Raw genomic sequence first — 24,995 nt, 5'->3', positions numbered from 1 at the left:
ACTGGATATATCTCTGGGGGGGGAGCTTTTTCGCTAATAGAATTCCTACGATCTAAATAAAGACTCCGATCGGCGTGCGGCCGAGCGCTATGGAGATTCCTCCAGTCAGTACAAATAAATAATTCTGTTTCATACACATACGTGGTTACGCAACTTCCGGTTCCGGTATTTGTTCCTATTGCCCGCCCTCCGCTCGACCAACCACCGGCACGCGACTTCCGGTTCCGGTGGGGGGTGTGACGCAATCGCCGTGGCCCCGCCCCCTCGCCCCCTCCTCCTTCCTCTCTCTCCCTCCTCCGTTGTCGCCGCCGCCGCCCCGCTCTCCGTCCGCCCGCCTGGACGTCTTCAATGAATAAGCTCATTGCCGTGAGTGATTCTCCTCACAACAAACACCACCACCGACAAAGACGACGGCGACGGCACATCATCATCATCAGACACAACATTGTTTCACCGCATCTACGACACCCCACCCACCCTACCACCCACCGGCCCACCCGGTCAACCCACAAGCCCAACACTGTCGGCTTCAAGGCGGCGTGGGGCAGGCGGGCAGGCGGGCTACTCTGCTAGGCCCCGGGGTCACGCAGTCTCGTACGGTGTGTGCGGTGTGTGTGTGGGCGGCCTTGCAAGAGATTCGTACGTGAGAAGTTTACATGTAGAGTATTCTTAAACAGGATTTGGGTCGGGATGTGTGTGTGTGCGCGCGTGTATCTGTTGTTGTCAATTCTCACTGCCGGGCGAGGGCCGCGCGGGTTTCCATTGTCCATACTTCACCGCGCCGGTTCACGTGGTTTTGAGCTGTGGTGGTATTGGTGGTATTGGTGGTGTTGGTGGTGGTGGGGTTTGACGTAGTCGTTCTAGCACAGCAGCGGGGTTTGCTCTACTGCCATTGCCCTCTGCAAGCTCGCCTCTAACGCGTGTTGTAGAGCGTGGCGGTGATCTCCCTTCAGAATTACGTGGCCAGGCACAGGGCTGCTTGGCTTTCCGCGTCTGTCGAGATGAAGCAAATGTGGTCACTGCAGTTCTGCGCTGCGATGGTGCTGTGCTGTGATGCTCAGCTGTGCGGGGGTTGTGTTTTGTGTGTCCTGAATAGTGATGGTGTACGGGACATGCTTATGTAACACGAGCATTAAACACGAGCCCACGTTCTGAATTCACAGCATAGCACTTACGCGATCCTGACACGGGACACGAGCCCTGACACGAACCCCCCACTGGTTGTTAACACAAACACCAGGCCCTACCCATAACACTCGCCCTAACACTAAACCTAGCCCCACCAACACTTGTCATTGACGCCAGTACTTGCTAGCCCTATCTGTGACAGAACCACTAGCCCCCAACCTTGACACAGTAACACGAGTTAAGAAGACCTTGTCTGTAACACCAGCCGTGACGGCGACACAAATGCTGACACGAACAGCAGATGACAGACACACTTCTGCCATTTGCTGTTGCTAATCCCCATACGCTAGCATTACTGCTACTTAAAAGCCTAATGCACCAGCCGTAACACCCACACCACAATGATAATTACTATACGGTTATGAAGATGTGTTAATCAAAGTGACCGCCGTTCACTTTTTAATAGACCCAAGGTCGTCATCGTAAGTGCCTTTTGATTCCACCACAACCTCACTAACCGCAGCTTCCTTCACCCTGCAAGATCCACACACGTCCTTCAAGGACCACTCAAACTCATCATCACCACCACCACCATCTATCTGCTTTGTATCCCCCATTGTTACACAGTTGACAAGTTTAAAAGGCTGTTCTTACAGTCTCATCATCATCACCATCACCACTTCCTTGGATTTAGTTACTCCCTTTGAGACACATAATAGATGTCCATCAGGGACCGCTCTTACATTCCCATCACGTTCGGTTGGCTACGTACGGTGCAAAGAAGATCAACATACAAACGTTCTCATCATCATCGCCCTCCATCATCTGGCATCAAGTCTGGTCCCATATTGGAATCGACATGTTCTTTAAGGGAGGGGGGGGGTACTCTTAATCTCATCATCCCAACCATCAGCCTATGGGGAGGGGAAGGGTGTTAGTAGTGGTGGTGGTGAATCCTTAAACATTCCTGAGATGCGTGGCGGCTAGCAACGAGGGGGTGGTTATCTCTGCACTTAATTGCACCTCTCCCCCCCGCGGCGGCATAGACCTGGGCCACGGCGTGGTGAGTTTGGGACACCTGTAACTAAGCGTGCCCCACCACGCTCGTGCATCATCAGCGCGCGGACTGTGCACACACACACACGCACACGTCTTCTTCTTCACAGCAGGCTCTTCCTCAGCCCTGCCGGTCGTTTGTGTTATTCTTACCCCCCCCCCAACCCAACCACTGCTGGATCAGTGCTGGGTTGCTGAAGGCGATGGAGGTGCGGCAGGGGAAGCATTTAACCACCGCGCAGTATCGAGACAACAGTGGATTGATTTCGTTGCGCCGCCTTTCTGCTGTCGCCACCACCCCCCTCCACCATACCGCGATGGTAGCAATCCTGGCAGCCTTGCGGGGGCGACGTGGTTGGTGTGGGGTGGCTTCGTATTTCAGATGGGTCTCCCACAACACAATTTTCGACTCTTTAAATAGCTCGGTGTGATACACTTTTTTTGCTTTAATCCGATGTTCCCCAAACACCTGTTGGCCAGGATTTATGACTTGAGAAACACAAGAGGGAAGATATTTGTTCCTGCTCTGGCATTGCACAGTTCGTGTATGTGCGTGTGTCGAACTTTTTTCGCACCGTACGTTGCCATCCGTGCTTGCGCTGCTGCCAAGCCTTGAGCATTAACGTGTAGCAGCTATGATCTGTCCGCTGCTGGATGAACGCCTCCCCCCGCAAGCTATCGCCGTCATCCCTAATAGTTGCACGTATCGGTTCCGGTGACTGGACCGAGGCGGTCATCTCGCCACGCTTAAGAAACCCGGTATAACCACGGGGGGCTGAAACCCGGACTCTAACTCAGGATGTTTAACTTACTTGGCACCGTACGTAACCAACCGTGCTAATCGGAGGTGCGGAGGAAAGGACAACAAACTAAACTCAAAAATCGGTCCGAAAGAAATTGGTTTTCAATCTCGATTTAACGCTGAGCAGTGCAAATTTAGTTTTCGCGATGATAAATAATTCAAATTTCCCCATTCTTTTTCTCGCCTGTGTGCCGCAAAATTTGATTCTTATATTTGTTCTGTTCATAATGAGAGGGCCCCTTTACATTCCAGTTCCATCTCTTGTTTTTTTTTCATTTCTGGTTCGCTTTCTTATTGACACAACTTGTTCTAGTTCCACTTGTTCAGAAATGCGTTAGATGTTTATTGTGAGACAAACACTTTAAGTTATGTATATTTCTAAGTACCGTATGTGAAATCAATAGATGCATAGTTGTTTGACGTTCTGCGTAACAGTGCAGGTCAACTCGACTGTGCCACACCATTCTCACCAACATTCGAGTTCCGTTATTGTTTACAGAGGATGAAAGTCCACTTACACAGCTCTATTATAATTCTGCAAAAAAATCATGTCACCCTCACTCTAGTTCCTGCTCACGAAATCCGTAACGTTCAGTACCTGTTCCCGTTCGCCAATAACACCGCCGCCGCCAACCGACGGGTCGGTTACAGAAAACGAGTGGCTCCACGCCAGGGACAAAACTGCGTACTTGGAAGAGGTGCGCAACGTGACACCCTTTGCTAATGTGAGTAACACATCGCCACCCCTCCCAGCCACTGCAGTTCGTGAGCCGCCGTGTTTTTGGACCGATGTTCATCGTCCGGAATTTATTCTTTGCTGTGGTGAATGTAGTGTCCCTCCATCGCGCTGTTGTTGTGCGATGATCCATTACGTTCCTGCACACGTAGCTGATCTCATCCCTCCATCTCTGCGATGGATGCACCCTGGGTCTCTGACCTTTGAGCCACTTGGCCACCTCCACATTCTACCTTTCCAGATTGAGGTTTGTTTCGAGGTCGCTTCGCCGCTTGGGCTGCCGGAATATTCGGCTTGGCCGGTGCAGAAACATCTCGCTGAGTTGCGTCACAAGTTTGTAATTTCACGCTGGCAATAAAGTCTCCCTCAAGCAGCGATTCGGTGAGGTGTCACCATTTGGGGTCATGATTCAGTTCAACAGTTGATTCTCGTGACCCACCCCACGCGGCGACTCGTGGCCATGGTAAAGGAATCGATTGTTAAATCGATTCGTGACCCTGAATTGCGACATTTCATCAGCGTGAATAGTTACACATCTGGACAGTCAAATTTGGGTCGTAGTTGACGCAAAGTCATCAATGGGCTGTTTCGAATGGTCCTCTAGATGGCGTGATACGTACGTATGTATGTTAAACTTCTTTTTCACTGTACGTAGCCAACCGTGCTAATCGGAGGTGCGGGGCAAGGACAACAAACTAAACACAGAAAGAAGTTCTTCAGAAATTAGTTTTCAATCTATTTTTAAAAGTGCGTAGTTCCAGTAGCTTCCTAATAAGATGCATCACTCCTAGCCAGGCCTCTTGGATAGTAATTTTCCACATCGAGCGCAGAACAGACTTGGGGGTCAGTTATAATCATCAGTGGCCGCCGCGGTGGCTAGGAGATGTTAATCACCTCACTTGGTATACAGGAGGTCGTGGATTCAATATCGGCCCTGACACCTGTTGCATATTTGGAGTTTGCATGCTCTCGCCCGTGGTTGCATGGATTTTTCTCCGGGTCCTCCGGTTTTTCCCTCCAATTGTAGAATCGTGCGTTGAGAGTATTTGGCTGCAACAAATGTGCACGTTATCAGCCACTTTGATGATCTATCATTTGTGGCCAGATTGCTTGTGAAAAATAATTATGTAGCTCAGTGGGCCATACCTAGTAAAAATAAAAATAAATACTTAAAATAGTTTCTATTATGATTACAATGACAGCAGCATCATTAGCCACAATCACAATTAATATTCTGTTGGCAATTCCTTACGAAAGACACATCTACAGGTCTACTCTGCTTAGCTCCAGATTTGACAGTGGCTGTAACAGATGCTGTGGCTGGCAGCTGCTAGCAAGACACTTCTCCACGGTTCTAGAGTCCTGTTTACTCATCGCTGGGTAGCGAATGGCAGGAAATGGGGAGGAGGAGGAGGAGGGGGTGTGTTAATATCTTTAACTCTTTCCTTATAAGGTTCAGAGCATTTGTGTCTTTCTGGTTTTTGTCTGGCTGTGTGTAAGTGGGGGTGGACACGATAACTCACAAAGATGGTCCAATGTGAACCAAATTGTAGTATAAAGTTACGTTGCTATGAGGGACTCATGTTGATTACTGGCCATGCTGGTCCAAGGGGTTATTGTCCAATACTTGGAGACGAAAACCGGAAGTAAAAATTAATTTACAAATAATGCATGCAAATGAGTTTTGCTCTGACAGCTTCAACATCAGAAATATGGAAATGAAATTGGCCGATTCCCTTGAAAAAATATGGCAACGTGTTTTGCCCTTCCAGCTTACCCGTCTGCTTCCATACAGCTAATGAAATGTTTTCAGGTACAAACGATTGTTGGAAAGCATTACATGAGCCACGTTTATCCACGAGTATTCCTAACATGTTTTACTTTGTGAGTCTGTGGGTCTGAACGTCTGTGTGGGTCTTAATCTAAGTCTTTAGTGTTCAGCGTAAGTCTATGGGGGTCTGTACATTAAGTTCACTTGCTTGCTTGCGCGCTTACGACCGTGCAAATCTTTCGGTCGTTTTTTAACCCACTTCCCGTGATCCAATCAAGCTGACAATGTATTTTCGGGAATTTTTTTTCTTCCAAAATTTTACACTTTTTAGGAATTTTTTTTTAGATTTAATTACCAATTGTATAATGGTGGCAGGCAATCATCTGATCCATAGGTGGCAGCCATCTCAAGCCAGAGGACGAGAGGACTCTGGCCGCCACGCATATAAAGGATTTATAGTGAAGAACTTTGTTTTTACGGGTTAATTTTTTCGTAACTAGGCTGACACCATCAACTCACTATACTTGGGAACACGGTTTAATCAAGAGATTGGGTAACTGCGACATGATTCGACCCCACGGTCTTAGTGGTGTTTGCCCCGAGCACTCCCGATCTGCGAGCCACTCGGCCTCCTCCCTCGTTTGCTTCACACCTGACTTGAGCGGTAACGTTGGAGTCTGATAAAGCGTTGCTGTACCTCGTCCAATTTTGGCTGCGGTTAACGCGTCGAAAGATCGCAAAGCAACGCATGGGAAACGTTCCCAACAGCTCGGTGCCAAGGCTTGAGCATTAATGCGCAGCAGTCATGATCTGTCCGCTGCTGGATGAACGCCTCCCCCCGCAAGCTATCGCCGTCGGCCCTCACGGTGGCACGTATCTGTTCCGGTGACTGGACTGATGCCGTCAACTCGCCACGCTTGAGAAACCCGGTTTAACCAAAGGCGGCTGAAACACGGACTCTAACTCAGGATGTGTGTATGTTGAACCTCTGTGGCACCGTACGTAGCCAACCGTGCTAATCGGAGGTGCGGAGGAAGGATAACAAACGTAACACAAAAAGCAGTTTTAAAGAGTTTTCAATCTAGATTTAAAAGTGCATTGCTCCAGTGGCTTCCTAATATCGGAAGGAGGAGCATTCCAGACGGCCGCAGGAGCGCATCCGAAAGCGCGCGATGCGCTGACCGTCATTGTTGTAGCAAAAAAGCCGCCGCTGCGAGGATGATTTCACGTGACGATGTTTTTTGTTAAAGGGTCTCAACGGTGCTAGCTGGCCACTGTGGCCTCTAAGCCAGTTGGCCACCACGACAAATTCTCGCGGTTAAAGTTCCATGGAGACGGTGGTGCTTATTTTGGTGGAGGTGGCACAAGTGGTGTGGTGGTTTAGTTGTTTGTTTTAGTAAACTTTATTGGGGGCGGTAAAGGTTGCTTAATTGTTTGCGTCGTTAGTCGAACGGGTAGTCATTTTAATAGCGGTAGACGTTTTGATGAAGGTGGTTTTCACGGGGGTAAAGGTGGTGTTTTTTTAGGCATTGAAGGTGGTAGCGGCAGTAAATGTGGTTTTAGTGGTGTTATGTATAGTACAGGTGGTCATGGATATACCGTCGGTCGTGGTGTAATATTAGTGCTGGTGATGAAGGAAAAGGTGGTTGTGATGGTAATTTTCCCAGACTTGTACTCGTGAACAATGGTGATGAAGCTGTTCTGAGTCTACCCCCAACCAGGATCGCAACTGACAACCTACTGACTGCGAGCTCTGCACACCGATCCCAGCGACGACAGCTTCAGTTAGCGACGGTGTTCTCCCTTTTTCATAACCAGTGCTGCTTCTGTAAATGCCTAACTGTTTAAATCATTAAGAGAATCCTCTGCTCTGACAGTAGCGTCGCTTCTGTTAAAAAAAATCGAACATCCCACTCACCCCCACGCGCCCATCGCCCTGCGGTCAGCACGCCAGCCTCCCCGAACCACTCGGCTGAGAAAGACACAGGTTCGACTCCTGCATAGGCCGACCCCAGGTGCTTATTTGGCTTCGTGGTCACAGATCCCGACTCGTAATTAATATTGTACTGACATTTGACCAAATCGTTCTAAATGCATCACATCTCGTTTTCAGGTCTCAGATGCTAATCAGGGTTTTAGCCTTGTGGACGGGATACCGTCAGATTTCTGTTTTTCGTCTTCATCTTTGGCCGTCGTTCCTTTCCAGCGATGTCCCTGCCCAAGTCCACTCGTTTCTCTCTGCAGCCAACGTCGTGCCTCTAACACGCGTGCAATTACATAATCGAAGTGGTTATTCTAAGCGTTCGCTCTCTCCACGCCTCTCTGTGTGCACCTGCTTACTTATTGTTTCTGATCGGTATGTCGTAGCGAGGAGAATATCATTTGCCGATTCAAACCACGTTGTTCTCCGGCAACATCGCCACCGCTGTTTTCATTTCACGAACCGTCTCAGATGTTGCTGACGTCACAGTGGTGATAACAAATCGACCAATTGCGCGCCGTGAACTACAGCGAACGTTCAATGAACCCTAATGTTCAGGGCACCAGAGTTGAGCTCGTGGTCAATACGAGCGAAACACACAGGTCTCGTGCGAGTTTGCGAAACAATTGGGAGACATCCAGTTGGAAGGGTCGTCACTGGGAAATCAAAGCAGAGAGGCGTGTGTGTACCCAGGGCAACCTATTGAAGGCAGACCCCAGGACATGAAGAAAATAAACAGACTGCATGAGAGCAGTGCTTTTGGCAAACCGATTTGAATACTGAATCGGTGTGAGATTATTTATACCGGAGGAATGTTTATGAGCCCACGAAGCTGCTGTTCACCGACTCTAGACATGGGCCGACTCATCTTCTTGGTTCTTTCGGTAAAGTCACGTAGAATGGAAATAATAAAATAATACAAATAAACCATAAAAAAATAATTCTCACGACGTTTCGGCCACAACGCAAGCAGCCGTCCTCAGGTGACGAACAGGTCTGTCGAGAAGACAGAGTCTGAAATTCAGACTGAAGACGGCTGCTTGCGTTGTGGCCGAAACGTCGTGAGAATTATTTTATTATGTATTATTTTTATTATTTTATTATTTCCATTCTACGTGACTTTACCGAAAGAACCAAGAATATGAATCCCTGCAGTCACGAAAGCTTTAAATCGAAATTGAGTCGGGGGTTATTTGTCCGTGAGGAAGGCTCGGCTTCTGAAACAATCACAAGACACACTTCCTTGCCCCTCGTTGACAGAAAGACATTTTGTTTAACGCTGTCCAACACAAGTTAAAAGCAGGAGTGCATTAACTTGTTCCTCTGTAACAGTGGTTGGGGGTGGCGTGGTGGGGTGGTCACAACAACTCAGGTAATCATGAGCCAAGGTGAACAATGCCTCCATATGAAGTCGTGTTGCAAATCGGGACTTGTCTGATAGAAAATTGGTCAAATTGATTCAAAGGCTTGTTGCCCGAAGTTTGGCGATAAAACCAGCGCTAAAATTACTATCCTTGCCCCAGCGGGGGCGATGACGTCATTGCGCGCGGGGGCGATGACGTCATTGCGCGCGATGTCATTCGGCGATATCACCGCATGACGTCATCCCATTGTTTCGTTGTTCGCTTCTTCTCGCCCCCCTCTGCGCTCACAGTCCCAGCTGTCTGTCTCTCTCCGTTCCCCCTCCTCCTTGTGCCCAATCACGATCCCCTTCTTTCTCGCTTGTGGCCCCCTTCCACTCGAACAAGCTGCCCTTACGTGTCAAACAATCGGCCTCACTGGTATATTTTTCGTTCTTTCCTTAAAATACTCACTGATTTTCCCGTTGCCTAGCCAAACCCCCTTCCCCATCACTAACTCCATCCCTCTTCCCAACTCCCCTTCCCCATCCATCGCACTCGCTCATCATTAACGCAACCCATTGTCACTTTCATCGTCGCTTATTTCACGCATCTTCATACTCATCATGCACTACCGTCCTTCGAATCAACCCATCTCATCACACTATTCTGCTGTACGATTAGTTAATTCTCTGTTCAGCTTCTCAGTCAAGGCTGCTATATGAATTAAAATAAGATTATTATCGCCGAGTAGATGCTTCCGCTCAGAAACGCCAATCCACATGTGCGTGCGCTTTTCTTACTCGTTCTCGTTAAGGGCAGTACGGCAAGCGGGATCGTGAACCCATTTGTGTGGCTTGCTGAACGTCTGTTTGTTCACTCCCTTCTCTTGTGTGTGGGTTTTCTCCGGCATCTTTGCCCCCCTTGTTTTAAAACACTCCACTGGCCCAACCTTGTCGATTCCAGCACCTGCGTGAATATAGAGCCCTGAGATTCCGAGGGAGGGTTTCTTGCGTAAATTAAAGACACACGTGTCCAATGTTTAACCAGGTCGTCGTCGCCGCTGTTAATTAACGCGCCACGCAGCACCCGTTCGACTTTGCACGGTTGTTGTTGTTCTGCAACAGCAGTGTGTATGATTGATGGGACTTGACTGACACACATTCCATCGTCATCGCCAGCCGTGCTTTATCCACTACTGCATGAGAAGGCCTCCCGCTGTCCGGCATCACCATCGTCTCACAAATCTTTGCACACGAGACGAGTGCAATGCTGCATCTCCCGTAGCCACGGGTGTCCGCTTGGCGTGTTCCCTGCGCTATATTGGGTGAGAACAAGGGTTCTGTATTTGGATGAGACGGGATTTTTCTGTACCGTTTGGATCACTGAACAGCAATTCTTGCCACGTATCCCCACACCTCAACATGGTGTGTGGGGGGCCCCACTCAGGGTGTCGCAGCTTTAAAAACGAATAATACCTGTTGCGTTCGCTGGTCTTTTTTTATTTTACCAGGTTAGGCCCACTGAGCAATATAGTTCTTTTCCAGAAGCGACCTGGCCACAAATGATAGCGTCAACGAAGTGGCTTGTGTGGAAATCTACAGCAGCCAATTACTCTAAACGCATGTTGATTCTAAATGTGGAGGGAAAAACCTGAGGACCCGGGGAAAAATAAAAACGCGACCACGCGGAGAGAGAAACACAAACTCCCAAGACAAGGGTGGGCACGGTGATTGCCACAACCACCTTGCATGCGTGTCATCAAAAGTCGGTGATTTCCTCCTCTAATGAGCATTGAGAAGGTGCCTATTTACAGCCCCTGGGCCAATGGTGTCAATTCCACATTCATAGGGCAGGGGCAAGTCTATTCATCGCTGCAATGCTCATTTTACCGCCCCCACCGAAAAGGGCCACCTCCACACCCAACCAGGATTTGAACTCGGCAACCTCCCGATGGCGAGCTGCTTGCTCTCATGCATTGAGATTATTTAGATTATTTTGTCGTTATAAATTTCCACATGATGAGCCGCTTTATTGAGCTATCATTTGTGGCCAAGTCGCTTCTGAAAAATAAGTGGATACCTCAGTGGGCTTTACCTGGTAAGATAAATATAATTTTGTTTAATTTGTATATATTTTTTAATTACACGTTTACCTTTCCTATAATTTTCACTCCTTTCTTGTGTTTGTACTGTTTGTTGTAAAGTTCTGACCCTCCCCCCACTGGACATCGACGAAGTAGCTCATCGGATTCCTCCAGTATAAATGAATATTCTGATTCTGTGTGTTGTGCCGGTCCTAATAGGCGCTCGCCAACAGTACTTGGCTCAACGCTCAATACATTTGTACCTGGGCTGCTGGTGTGTGTTTCTCTGTAATGGGCTCCTATCGATAGCTCTGTTCGTGTTGAGTGTAGCAGAGCGTTTGAATTACGCTCGCGTTGCGGAGTCGTCTTTTCCTGTGAAGTTCCCTCCCCAAATCTTATCTCGGTTGCGCCATCGGCATCGCACGATGGGGACGAGGAACGAATTTGGAAATCTCGTGGAGCATTGCATCATCCCCGTGTTAAGGAATCGCCCGCAGAAGCAGATATCACAGAACTACGTCTGCAGAGAAATGTTCATCTCATCTTCTTGGCTCTTTCGGTTAAAGTGACGTAGAAAGGGAAATAATAAAATAATAAAAATAAAACATTCTCACGACGTTTCGGCCACAACGCAAGCAGCCGTCCTCAGGTGAAGAACAGGGCTGTCGGAAAGACAGCGTCTGAATGGCTTTCCGACAGACCTGTTCTTCACCTGAGGACGGCTGCTTGCGTTGTGGCCGAAACGTCGCGAGAATTGTATTTTATAATGTTTTATTTTTATTATTTTATTATTTCCCTTCTACGTAACTTTAACCGAAAGAACCAAGAAGATGAATCCCTGCAGTCACGAAAGCTTTAAATGTTCATCTCATATTGATTTATTTATTTGGAGCTGGAATTTAGCCTGAATGTGTCAGGTGGGTACAGGTGTTTGTGTAAAGTTTTAGGGAAGTGTCCACACTTCGCAACGAGAGAGGGCGTGATTGTGGCCGAGTATGGTCATGCCGCTTCCACTCCACTCATTAAATAACACTGGTCAACACACTTTTGTCTGGCATAAGGTATTCCAACTGTCTTAAGGTAATTTTGGGGTGCTGATTCCAAATCCGGCATCAGTTTTTTTCTATCACATTTTTTGAGATATCAAATATTGCATTTTCAATAAAAACTGCAGAAGAAAAATATTAAATAAATGTGGATATCTACATAAAATGATATTATAAACACACTATCCTAAAATACAGCACCATATTTTAACACTAAAGCAGTCACTGACTCGCAACAACTTGCAATCATAAGTGACAGAGTTAATTTCGGGTAAAATCAATGAAAATGGGGTTTGCCGATAGCATAAAAATGAGATGTGATAGAGCAAATCTGAGATCAGATTTGGAATCGGCACCCTGAAATTAGTCTAAAACAGCTGCAAACGTCCAGGCCAGAAAATTTTTTTTTTTTTTTGACCAGTGTAATAGAAAGATAATGTCGCTTGACTTAACCAATGTTTTATTTCAGGTGGTAAGGCCCACTGAGTTATCTAGCTCTTTTCTCGGAAACGACCTGGCTATCACAAGTGATAGCTCAACAAAGTGGCTTATCGCGTGTACATTTGTAGCAGCCAAATTGCTCTAAAACACATGTTTCTAAATGTGGAGGCAGAAAAAAATCTCCACGACCACGGGAACAACATGCAAACTCCAAACATGCAACACGCGTCAGGGTCGGGATTAAACCTACCGCCTCCTGCATACCAGGCAAGGGAGTTAACTTTTCGCGACCGCGGCGCCCCTGTTTCAGAGTTTAGACCTCTGCTGCTGCCAAACAGAAGCTGGTGATGTGAACACCGATCAGGTGGGTAAAAGAAACTCGCCGAGCCCTCCGCACAACTGCCCGATAACTCACGGCTGAGGTCGGCAACATTAGATGGCACGCGCGAGGTGATGCTTAAACTTATTTTTAAAGCCAATAGCTATAGTTAACTTTTTTTCCAGCCCCTACCGATTTATTGTAATGTCCTGTGTCAGCGTCACGTCACGAGACGTTTCAGCGGACATGAATCACCCTCGGGGCTGCGAGGTGGCCAGATTGCAGTACAGCAAGTGTACTTTGTGGAAACCCGTTTGTGCACATTTCTAATAATTTTCCCCCCTTTTGTGGGTGGAGTGGTGGTGTGAAGTGGTGAGCGCACGACACTTTGAACCCAGCTTGGCGTGTGGTGGGGTAAACGTGTGGGCTCTGGGACAGCCACTTAAGTGGAGGCTGCTTCCTCGAGCAGTCGCGTGGGCGAGCAATTGCAGGGCTGCACCTTTACCTTCGTCATACTTTTCTTGTCAATGTGCCACCGCAGAGAATGTCGAGTAGCAGCACATGTTACTAAAGCAAACCGCTGCAAGGCGTTACTAATACGGCGCTGGATAAGCGACATTGGGTGGAGCGTTTGGGCTGTGGTTTTAGGGCACCGCGCTATAAACCCAGCGGCCCGAGTTCAATTTCTCGTCCACGGCTGACATCGGACGCGAGTAGTATCCAGACGTGGTTTATTCGCGGTACGACTTACATCCGTCGCCAGTTGCGATCTCTCAAGAGTCTCCGACAAGGCCATCGAGAACCTCCGTTCCCCTGAATCTGACCCCCTCCCTCCCCCCCCCCGTGGGGTGCCTCAGCAGTTTCGCTTTGCTGCCAATCGATAAACGCGTTCCGCAGCCTCTTGCGTAACGCGTACCCCCACTGACGAGACGGGAGGCAGAGGAAAACACGTGCGGGCACCCGTGTTGTCCTTGCGGTGCCCTCCCTCCCTCCTCTGCCACCGCCGTGCCGTGCACCCTGGCGCTGGCTGGCGCGGATCGCTGCGGCGTTGCGCAAAAAAAATGCGCGCGTGGCCCCGGTGTTTGCCCTCCGCGGGAACGCGGGCGGCACAACGAGAGCCCGGGTCCAAAGGACGCTCGGGAGCGAGGAGTGGGGATCGGAGTTGGAAGCGGAGTGGGGAGCACAGTGAGGAGATGAGTGGGGAGAAGAGTGCGGAGTGGAGTTGGGAGGAGAGTGGGGGAGTGGAGCTGTGGGTGGTTGGACAGAGCAGTGTGGGGTGCGGTGATGTCTGGGCGAATTGGTGTGAATGAGCAAGCGGCTAAAGTTGATCTCAAGGTGAGTGGATTGAATGGGTAGTACCTTCACGTGAGCGGCTGGAGAGCGGGTATCACATGGTGAGTGGGTGGGTGGGTGACCAATATGGGAGTTTCAGAGTTTAGCACTAGAGTGGGCAACTTAGGCTTGCACGTTGTCCCTGTTGCACGAGTGATTGCCCGCCCCCCCCCCCCCGTCCACCATCACCCCCACCCCCCTTTTTGGATGATCGGGCGACTGTTGAGAATGGACCAATGACTTGAGTCAGCCGTTCTGTCCTTGCGAGTGACCGGGCGATGATCGACAAGCTCACGTCATGAGTCACTTGGTAATTTCGCTCCGGCTTCCGTCAAGCGTCACCTTCACGTGCGTCCCTCCCATCGCGCAACTCGCCTCACCGGTTCTGCAAAACAATTTACAACACGACTTGGTTTAATGTGAATAAATAAATATATAGCGCCAAAATGCGAGCACATCTCAAAATGCTTTACAGAAACTCGCAGATTATTTATTTCATAGAGATTGCCCATTATAGGCAGAGGGAAATAGGAAGATCCCTATATGAGCTTTGTGGGTCTCGATGTGAGTCTATGGGTCTCTGTGACTTTGGAACGCTATCTGAATCCTTGAATTTCTGAGCAAGCTTATTAGTCTCGGTAAGTTTGTTCTAGTTGAGTGTATGGGTCTTTATGTAAGTGTATGAGTCTTGCTCTCAGTATTGGGTCTTTATGGAAATCTGTGGATTTCTTCCTCTTAATGAGTATATGGATCTGGGTGAGTGTACAAGTCTATGGGGTCTGTGTGTCACAGGGGAGTGGTGCGCTACGAATTTGATGACTTGAGTTCGATTCTCGCTCACGGCCAACACCAGTGACGATTATTTGAACCGGTCCTGGGCCTCCCCGAGGTTGACTCAGCCTCAAATGAGTACCTGGTGCGATGTGTGAATATCGCCACTCGGGAAACAAACCCGGCTCGACGTGGACCCGGCCACCCACCCCCTCATGTTCCTTTCTGGCCTTCTTAGGTGCTGACCAAATGCACTTGCCCCAATGGTTTGTTAAGGCTATAAGGGGGATCTTTGTCTTGGTTTGTGTCTGTGGGGTCTTTACCCTTCTGTGACTTACGGGGCAGTGGAAAGGGGGAGGGTTTTATACTGTAAATGTTTTATGACTTGTTTCCATTAATACATTTTTCAATAGCAATTCATTTTATTACCGTTCTGTGCATAGTTATAAAACCATCTCTCCCACAGGCCGGGTCTTGAAGCTGAACAGGGCGGATTGGGGTTACGACATGAGAGCTCTTGGTAAAATCCGTCGATCACAAAACCATCGCGTTCTAACGTCAGGCCATCAACCGTTTCTCTCTGCAGCAGGACGGCGACGATGACAATGACGACAGCGGTGGCGTGTGATAGCCCCGCCAAGCTCGACTTGTTGCATCGGCTGCAGAAGGATAGAGGTTAATGACGATGGCAACGGCTGATAAGCAGCAGGAACCCACCGCCCCCTTGCCCCCCCCACTGATTTCAGCCTGTGTCGTCTCGTCCGCAGAGGTGCCGTGGAGGTGGCGTCGCCTCGTGTATGGCCGTCCTGCGCACAAGCGACAGCGGATTCTGCCAAGCGCGGTACACGGCGCGCGCACGAGTGTGAGCAAGCAGCGCTGCCACAGACAGGGGGCCCCCGTCGGACGGAATACAACCCTCTCTCCCATCCGTCCGTCTGCCCGCCCGTCTGTCCGTCCGTCTGTCCGACAGACCGACCGACAGTCAAATTAATCCGCAGCCATCGGTCACCGTGTGCTGCCGGTACAATAAGCTAGCTCTGCACATGGGGTAAACTGAACACGGTGAGCGCCGGAGAAATAATTTTATCGAGAGAGGAGAGTTTGAGTGGGGCAGCCAGAGGGGGCCAATGAGAGAGGAGGAGGCGGCGCTGGCAGGTATCGCGTGAGCCGCCCGGGCGGCAGGAGCGAGGAATCCAACGGGAAATCTCCCCTCCCCCGTTAACCGAGCAAATTTAACAAAAAATAAACTTTCAACAAAGCTGCAAGAGACGAGAAAAAACCGAGCAACGGTGCACGTACAGTGGCCATTTTTAGTTTTCTTCTTCAAGACAAATATATACGTTAAAAAAAAAACAATCGGCCCGCGAAGAAAAAACAATTGAAATTGTAACTATTAAACAAAAAAGAAAAGCAACATTTTAAATTGAGCCGAAGTTTGTTGGAGAGGTTGGCGGGAGGAAGCAGACGGAGAAGGGGGAGAAGGGGGGTGATTTCGTACGTGCGAGCGGTGGCCGTGGAATGGCCAGGATGAATCGCCTGGCGCCCGTGGAGCTGAGCTACAAGAACATGCGCTTCCTCATCACCCACAACCCCACCAACGCCACGCTCGACAAGTTCATCGAGGTGAGGGCGAGCTGCGTGGAGCCGGGACACACGGGGCCAGCCCCTGGCGTGCCCCCTCGGTCGGAGGTTTCGATTTGAGTGAAGCACGCAACGAGCTTTTTGTGTGGGAAGAGTTGGCGAGGTTCAAATGCGGCCCGGGAAAGTTAACTCATCACAGGTCATCATTGTTGCCATCATTGTTGTCATCATTGTTGTCGTCGTCATCATCCATAGTCATTAATCATTAAAGTTATTCTATTCATTGTTATTGGCATTATCATCATCCATTATTGGCATCCGTAATCGTCATCCATCGTCGTAATCGTGGTCATTGTCGTTGTCTCCACGGTTGGCCAAGGCGGTCGTGCCACCTTGTGGGAAGACAGCAGGCGTTGTTCTGTGCATTGCCTGGCGCCCGCCATGTCAATGTGCAACTTTAGCACTGCTGGCTCATTGCCACACGTGGAAATTGGTGCCGCTCCCACGCTGCGTTTGGGCAGAGACAATTTGAGTTGTATTGTATTTCCAGATGATGCCATCAGCCCAATTGGAACATTGTATCACACCGTGCCAACCAGTCCATTAATTGAGCTTGGTATAGTTTTGTTAAACGTAACTTCTCGTCAGCTGTTTTTGTTGGGTTTACGCCTTTAAGCTTGGCTATCGAAGCCAAACTTAAAGGCAGCCAGCTGCCCTTCTGTTGCGTACGGCTCTTGACGTACCGCGGTCGGATTGTTTTTGGCGCCGAGTGATGGGAGGAGGAACAACACGTGGCTTAAGAGAACGTCTGCAAGTTAAAGAGATGTCACATGGGCCATTAAGACGAGGGAGCGGGCTTGGGCCGAACACGTCGTGACTTGACAGGATGGCGGTCGAGACTGACGATAGAATGGCAGCCAAAGGAGGGGGACGACCGCCGCCGTGGAGACGGAGCAATGAGCTCGGCTCGTGTGTCGCCGGTTGCCAGACAGATTTTTACTTCACAGGGCCATTGGAAGGCTTTAATCCAGCAGTGGGTTTAACCTTGGCTGATGATTATTAGTTGCGTGGCTCGCTGGTGCAGTGGTATCGCTCGTCCCTCACAGCAAGAAGGGGCCTGGGTTCCGAAATGTGTATGTTCTCCCTCCTGTTCTGCATGGGTTTCCTCCGGTTTCTCCACTCTCCTCCCGAAGCTGATAAAACACACACACAATGTAACAGGTATTGGGTCACAACAATAACTCAATTGGGATTACACAGCAGCAAAATTGCCCCCCTGCTGCAGAAACTTAGCAGGACCCTCCTGATAAAAGAAATTTTTTTTATTATACCAGTTAATACGGCTCACTTAGCTATATAGCTCTCTTTCAGAAGCGACCTGTCCACAAATGATAGCTCAACAAAGTGGCTTGTCATGTGGAAATTAATAGTAGCCACATACTCTAATCGCAACATTGGTTCTAAATGTGAAGGGAAAAACTGGAGGACCTGGAGAAAAATCCACACGGACCATGGGGAGAACATGCGAACTCCAAATATACAGCAGGTGTCAGTGTTGGGATAGAACCCACGACCTCCTGTATACCAGTAGAGGTCGTTAATATCTCGGCACCATGGCACCCCATTGAAGAGTCGTCTTGAGCCCAGAGGTTGCAAACGGGTTTTGATTCCTTACCCGTACCCGGCCGCACCAGGGTCGCAAACGGGTATCCGTACCCGGCCGGGTACAGGTAGCTGGGTATCGGGTAGGGTACGGGTATCGGGTACCCGGTTGCGACCTCTGCTTGAGCCTCAATGAGGCTTTCCTGGGTGTAAACCAGTGTAATCCTTCGCTCGGTGGGAGGTTTTGCTCTCTATCCTCTACTGGCCCCATCTTGCTGGAGCTTCCCTCCCACAGCCACCCTTGATGCTGTTCAAGCCCGGCCTTAAGACCTGACTTTTTAACACGTAGGCTTTCGTGACCAGCATTACGATTCAAAATAGATTTTTGGGTCTGGTCACATGAGTAAAATGCTTGTAGAAAAAAACCCCTCCTCCACCTGACGCAGCCAATTAATGAAGTTTGTTGACGACATCACACCACCTATTCAAGGGCCGAGACTGGAGGACGTTTCCACGATTCTGGAAACTGGCTGATGGTGCTGGTTGCTAATGAACATCCTAGCGTCCGCACCCCGTCGTTTAATGTTGTTGTGGATCTCTCTCCGGTGTTACCGGCGGCATGGCTAAAGCTGTCATAAATGTGGACGTTTTGTTAATCGCGTGACAACTCTAGTAATTGGCCGTGTCAAGTGGGAGGAGGGTGTATGACACGTATTACTCACCCGGCGATCTGACCCAAATATCAATTACGAATTGCCTGACTTGTTCTTCTGTCTTTGACTGACTGTGATAACCGTATAATTCACCCCCCCCCCCCCCAAACACAGGAGATGAAAAGGTACCACGTGGGCACGTTGGTCCGTGTGTGCGAGCCGACGTACGACAAGACGCCCGTGGAGAATGAGGGCATCACCGTGCTGGTATGCCACGCACTCTTGGGCTTCGGCGATAGCAGTGGGCGTCCCGGGGGAGGGGGGGGCGGTGGGAGGCCACGATATCGATTCCCACGGTGATACGATGCGACATCCACGCACTCTTGGGCTTCGGCGATAGCAGTGGACGTCCCAGGGGAGGGAGGGCGGTGGGAGGCCACGATATCGATTCCCACAGTGATACGATGCGATCTCAAATTTCACGACGGGATGATTATCGCGAGATCGTTTCTTTACCCTTCTATCTGGCAAGATAGAAGGGTAAAGAACCAATTATCATATTTTTACTGGCAAATGAGGTCCCCATAGTGTAGATGCTTGCCCCGAGCTCTCATACTCTGATGGTGCATTGTCCTTGAGTTGTGCGCCTTTTGGCGTCATCTGGTCCAACCCATATGAGACTAGGCTCTAAGGAAAGCTGTCTCGGGTGTGGACCAATCAACTTCAAGGACAGTGCACATTATCAGAGTTATGTTCTTTTGTTTGTATTATGACTGCAGGTATTGCGGTCTATGCAAACATGACTCCTTGCAAAAAGGTGCCAGTTTTGTTGCCAGATAGAAGGGTAAAGAACCAATTATCATATCCTGATATCGTTTTACTACAACTCAGCAGTAGTATATCACGTCTTTGGTTTGTATTTAATCAAGTTTGTTATTTCAGAAATATTGTTCCCAGGAAATAATGATTTAAGGTTTCGTCTTCACCCTTGTCTGCCTGAGAATGATGATCATGTGGCATTACCCATGTGTGTATGAAATAGATGTTAATGAGGTTATGTATCTTCTTGGTTCTTTCGGTAAAGTCACGTAGAAGGGAAATAAAATAATAATAATACATTTATATTTTCGTTTTATTTTTTTATTTCATTATTTCCCTTCTACGTGACTTTACCGAAAGAACCAAGAAGATGAATTCCTGCAGTCACGAAAGCTTTAAATCGAAATTTTGAGGTTATGTCTCTATGATGTTCATGGTGTTAACGTTACGTCTGTACGATGTAGACGATCAGGTGGTAGTGCTGCCCCATCTATATGCGTATGATGACGATGATGATGGTGAGGAGGTGGCGGTAGTGGTGCTCGTTATATCAGAATGAGATTGATGACGGTGACGATGAAGTGACCGCGTGGTGACGGCTGCCCTGTGCGTGTTCGCGCGAGCAGGACTGGCAGTTTGACGACGGAGCGTCGCCCCCGGACGGGGTGGTGGACGCGTGGCTCGACCTGCTCAAGGACAAGTTTCGCGACGAGCCCGAGCGTTGTGTCGCTGTACACTGCGTGGCCGGGCTGGGCAGGTGAGCTCACGCACACCCCACGAGCAGCGTGTGCAGCGCGTGCAACACACAGCACGCACACATACACGTGGGGGGATATGGGGATAAGGAGGGAGAAATAACTGATACATTGATATTGTTAGGTTTTTTCGGTAAAGTCACGTAGGTAAAAAATTAAAATTAATAAAAGTAAAATAAAAATAAAATAAAAATCACGACGTTTCGGAGGCAACACAAGTTTCCGTCTTCAGGTGGAACCGTCACAGCACGATAGCTGTATCACTTGGAACCGTCACAGCACGATAGCTGTATCACTTGGAACCGTCACAGCACGATAGCTGTATCAAGTGAGAGAAATTCCAAGAAAACAGTCCTTGTCTATCTATCGTGCTGTGACGGTTCCACCTGAAGACGGAGGCTTGTGTTGCCTCCGAAACGTCGTGATTTTTATTTTACTTTTATAAATTTAAATTTTTTACCTACGTGACTTTACCGAAAAACCTAAGAATATGAATCCTTGCAGTCACGAAAGCTTCAAATCTAGAATTGATACATTGATATATAGAAATGACGATACCAGGGATGTGGGGGAGGACATGGTTACAGAGGCACGGGTGGGATGTAGAGAATGTGGACACAGAAATGGAGGGATATGGAGACAAGACTTGTGGAGACATATTGACACAGGACATATGGACATGACGTTCTGAGTGCTACGCTCTGTGGCGTACTTTATCCTGCGTTGTGCTGTATGCTGTCCTGTGTACTCAACGTGTTGTGTGTGTACCCTGTTTCGTGCGATGCAGGGCGCCCGTCATGGTGGCCCTGGCGCTCATCGAGGGCGGCATGAAGTACGAGGATGCCGTCGAGCTCATCCGAGAGTGAGTGCCGTCGCGAGTGCCAACGAGCACTTCTTCTTGCGTACGGCTGATGTAGACGCAGAGCACCAACGGCAGTGTCACATTCAGGCGGTCAAGCCAGCAGACAAACTGCGTCATGAGCAGCGGAGTGTGTGTCCCTGTAATGTCTCCTTTTGCATTTGTGGGATTGGGCATTGCATCGTTATATTTTTTTATGGTCCGTTTTGGATGACCACAATTGCACATTGGATCGTTTTTAATATTCCATTTGTGCATCAGGTATCTGCATCTGCCGTGGCTTTTTGCAGATGCGGTTTTAGGGTGGACCATGACATGAGCTTCATGGAAGAGCAAACCCAGGGCTCTTGATCTTGCACGAAGCTCATAGTCCACCCTAAACTGCATCTACACTAATGAGCCCTTTCCTAACACTAACATGCCCTAGCAAGCCCCAACGAGTCATATCGTGCCCTAACAAACACTATCGCGTGCTCATGAGCGCTAACGTGCCCTAGCAAGCCTTAAAGAGTCCTATTGTACCCTAATGGGCACACACTGGCATTAGCAAATCCCATCGCTGAGCCGCTCCACACGGGGATGGCGGTTCAATTCCCACTGCATGCCTATAGATCCAGAGCTTTGGAGGCGAGGATTGGTGGACCACAGATTTTGTTTAAACTCCTAAGTTTCCTGCTGGCCTGACATGTGGCCAGGAAGTGACGGTACAGCAAGACGATCTGTGGACCTATCGGTCTGTTTCTCTTGTACCTGTGCGGGGTTCTCGGTGCAATTTGGAGATTAGGTAAATCGATTGTTTGTTTTACATTGCGGTTAATGTAGTGGCCTCCAACTGGCTGGAAGGAGTCACATGAACCAATAATGTACCAAAAAAAAAATTGTAGCACAGCCGCTGAACACTGGCCTAAAACTGCAAGCGGCCAATAACAAACAGAACTGGTGAAGCTGTAAGAGTCACAAAATAAAAAGAGTCACAAGACATTCCTTGAATTAGAACAGTGTCTACGAAGGGATTGCACGGATTTTTACATTACGTGCAATCTGATTCGCGTATTGTTTGCTGAAGACTCGGATATTTCAATGGGTAATTCGATGCATCGTTAAGTCCTCCCCCCCTCCCGCCCCCCACCCTTTTAAAATCCTTTATACTAAGTTCGCTTGCTTGCTTAGGACCGTGCAAATCTTTCGGTCGTTTTTTAACCCACTTCCCGTGATCCAATCGAGCTGACATTTTGCACACAGACTCGTTGTGCGTGACAATGCATTTTAGTGAAAAAAAAATTTCCTAAATTTTACACTGTTTAGGGAAAATTTTTTAATCTTTAATTACCAATTGTTTAATGCTACCAGACAATCATCTGACCCATAGGTGGCAGCCATCTCAAGCCAGAGGACGAGAGGACTCTAGCCGCCCCGATGCCACGCATATAAAGGATTTATAGTGAAAAACTTTGTTTTTACGGGTTATTTTTTTTCTTCCCCCCACCCCACACTCCCTTCCCTCTCCGCCCTCCTGTCCTCCACCCGCACCCCTCAGGAAGCGGCGGGGAGCGATCAACACCAAGCAGCTGCTGTACCTGGAGAAGTACCGCCCCCGCATGAGGCTGCGCTTCAAGGAGACCAACAGCAAGGCCGGCTGCTGCCTGCAGTAGCCGGCACTCGGCCGCGCGGAGAAAATCTCCCGGGAGATCGGCGGAGGGCTTTGCGAAAGTTTCATGAGACCTTCGCCGCGATCGTTTGTGAGAGATCATGGGAGATCGCAGGAGGGGTTGGGTTTTTTTTGCTGCTGCTTCTGCAAAGGGTCGCGCAGAATCTCGTTGGCGACCGCAAGATTCTCGAGGAGAGAAAGATTGCGACGGATCTCGATATTTTTTCACGAGAGTTTTTCACGATCGATTGCGAAAGATCACGGGGGGAGATAGGGAAAGTTTTTTTTTTTCGAGATGTGAACGAAGGAGTTACGTGATGGTTTCGCAATTGGTCGCGAGGGATTTGCGAGAGATCCGTCAGAGATTACAATGATTTGCGAGAAATTGTGAGTTTTCCGGGAGATCTCCGCACACGCCATTGTTGCCAAACAAAGTACCTCCTCCTCCACCTCGTCCACCTCGTCCACCTCGTCCACCTCATCCACCTCATCCCCATTGAGCCAGCCGCCCCCGGTAACTGACGACCCGGCACCGCAGGAGCACAGCGATGCACATCCGTTTCTCGCTTTCTCTGCTCGTTCCTTGATTTCTCTGGACTCCTTGTTCTTAACTGTTGGCTTCTTTCCGTCTTCAGTTTCTACTTCATTCCTCCTGTGCTCTGTCACCTTGCTCTGCTGGCTACTTTCGGCCGCCTCGAACTCTGCTCAACGTCAACTCATCTCCACCTTCTCTCTCGGCCTTCTCAATCTTATCTTCTCAGATGTTTCTTTCCCTCGTTTATTCTTTTACTCGTCTTCCCTTGACTTTCTGTTCATCTTTTTCTCACGCTGGTTTCTTGTCCCCTCACCTTTCACTTTTTTCCTGCTTCTAGTCGTTCTCTTTTACATTCCCGTTTTTCCTTCTCTGTTTGCTACATCTTCATCAGTCTCTTCCATTTCTTAACTTCACAGTCTTGCTTTATCTTTTTCTTGATCTACTTCTCTCTATCTTGCCCTGAGTGTTCTCTCCCCGTGTCACTCCTCTCACTGCCTCGACTCACTCTCGTTCTAGCTCGCTCGCTCTCTTGCTCGCTCGCTCGCTCTCCATCTCTGCAATTGCTCAGTCCACACACTGCTCACACCGCCAACGTTGTTGCCAAAACAAAAATGACGAGCAGAGCTAAAATTAACATTTCATCAGTCGGAAAGCCACACACACACTCCCCCCACCCCGTCCACAAACAGCTGGTTCCGGACACTAATTGTGTACACTTACCACAAGTGAGCATGGAAGAGCTGGCCAAATACGCCCTTTGGAGCTTCCTCTAAGTGGAGACCCTTCCTGCCAGCAGTAGCGTGAGTGAGCCAAGTGCATTGTTGCATCCTTTTACCAGAGTTTTACTTTGAATCTCTTTGGGCGTCATCAGACGCCCGCACAGAATCAAGTTCGTTACCACGGAGTGGGGGCAGAAAGGCTTGAGTTAAATGGGATGACCAGAACTACACCAACAGCAGCAGCGACGTGACCTGTACAGGCATTGAAATCAATCGCTAGGCCCCAACTGTGTTATGACCAGCGAATGCGGTGCCCATGAATTTAAAAAGGAGCACACACAAAGACAAAGATCCCCCGTATAGCCTTAACAGACTGTTGGGGTAAGTGCTGTTAGCGAGCACATATGAAGGCTGGAACGGCACACTTAGGGGGTGGGTGGCTAATAAAAAGGGAGCACACACGCACAGTCCACAATTTTTTGAGCCAGTTCAGACCTCGTCCACCTTCGCCGTGAAACTTTAACCCAAAATTCAACCATTAACCCCTCCGCTGTCACCGTGTCTCTCGCTCGCCTTGACTTGATACAGCTCAGAGGAGCCTCTATTTTCAATGAATTTTTCTGTTGTACCATGTGTTGTTTCGCACGATGTCCGACGTTTTGCTTTAAGTGCTGGGAGCTCCTTGAGGAACTCCTCTGTTGAATAGTTGTCCAAGTTGCAAAGCAGCAAAGGCTACAACGGTGGCGGAGATGGAGTGAGAGAAATGACGATTCTTGAGCCACCACTACCACCACCCACACCAACCACAACTACCTACAGCACCGTCACCACTTCCACCACCTGCACCACCACGACCCCCACACACCTCAAACTTCGCCACGACGATTTGAAAAAATCCCGCCGTTTGGTCATGCGACGCCATTCTTGTCCCAGCTCTCGTTTCTGCAGAGCTGGCTCTGGTACAGTTTTGCCACCCGTGTCCAAACTTCAAATAAACGCAAGTTTCAAATCTAAA

At 49.0% G+C, this 24,995-nt stretch overlaps 2 protein-coding genes across 3 annotated transcripts in view; both read left to right on the top strand.

Moving 5' to 3' along the window:
• Nucleotides 1-24,995, top strand: part of LOC133340837 (sarcoplasmic reticulum histidine-rich calcium-binding protein-like) — a 316,152-nt gene that overhangs the window by 145,397 nt on the left and 145,760 nt on the right. The gene's annotated exons all lie outside the window — the stretch shown is intronic.
• LOC133340524 (protein tyrosine phosphatase type IVA 1-like) lies at nt 241-24,995 on the top strand. Of its 2 annotated transcripts, none has more exons than XM_061548824.1 (6): nt 241-366; nt 15,577-16,432; nt 18,820-18,912; nt 20,091-20,221; nt 21,007-21,081; nt 22,616-24,995. In XM_061548824.1, the coding sequence occupies exons 2-6, from the start codon at nt 16,328-16,330 to the stop codon at nt 22,728-22,730; spliced, it is 519 nt and encodes a 172-aa protein (XP_061404808.1). In that variant the 5' UTR covers nt 241-366; nt 15,577-16,327; the 3' UTR covers nt 22,731-24,995. The 2 variants fall into 2 exon arrangements, with proteins under 2 accessions (XP_061404808.1, XP_061404807.1); XM_061548823.1 differs by lacking the exon at nt 241-366 and adding an exon at nt 3,580-3,711.

Source organism: Lethenteron reissneri, chromosome 10 (genome assembly GCF_015708825.2).
Source record: "Lethenteron reissneri isolate LAM-NWPU_2019-01 chromosome 10, ASM1570882v1, whole genome shotgun sequence".
Taxonomy (NCBI): Eukaryota; Metazoa; Chordata; class Hyperoartia; order Petromyzontiformes; family Petromyzontidae; genus Lethenteron; species Lethenteron reissneri.
The sequence above is the reverse complement of the archived record's forward strand: the minus strand, read 5'-3'. Positions and strand labels throughout refer to the sequence as shown.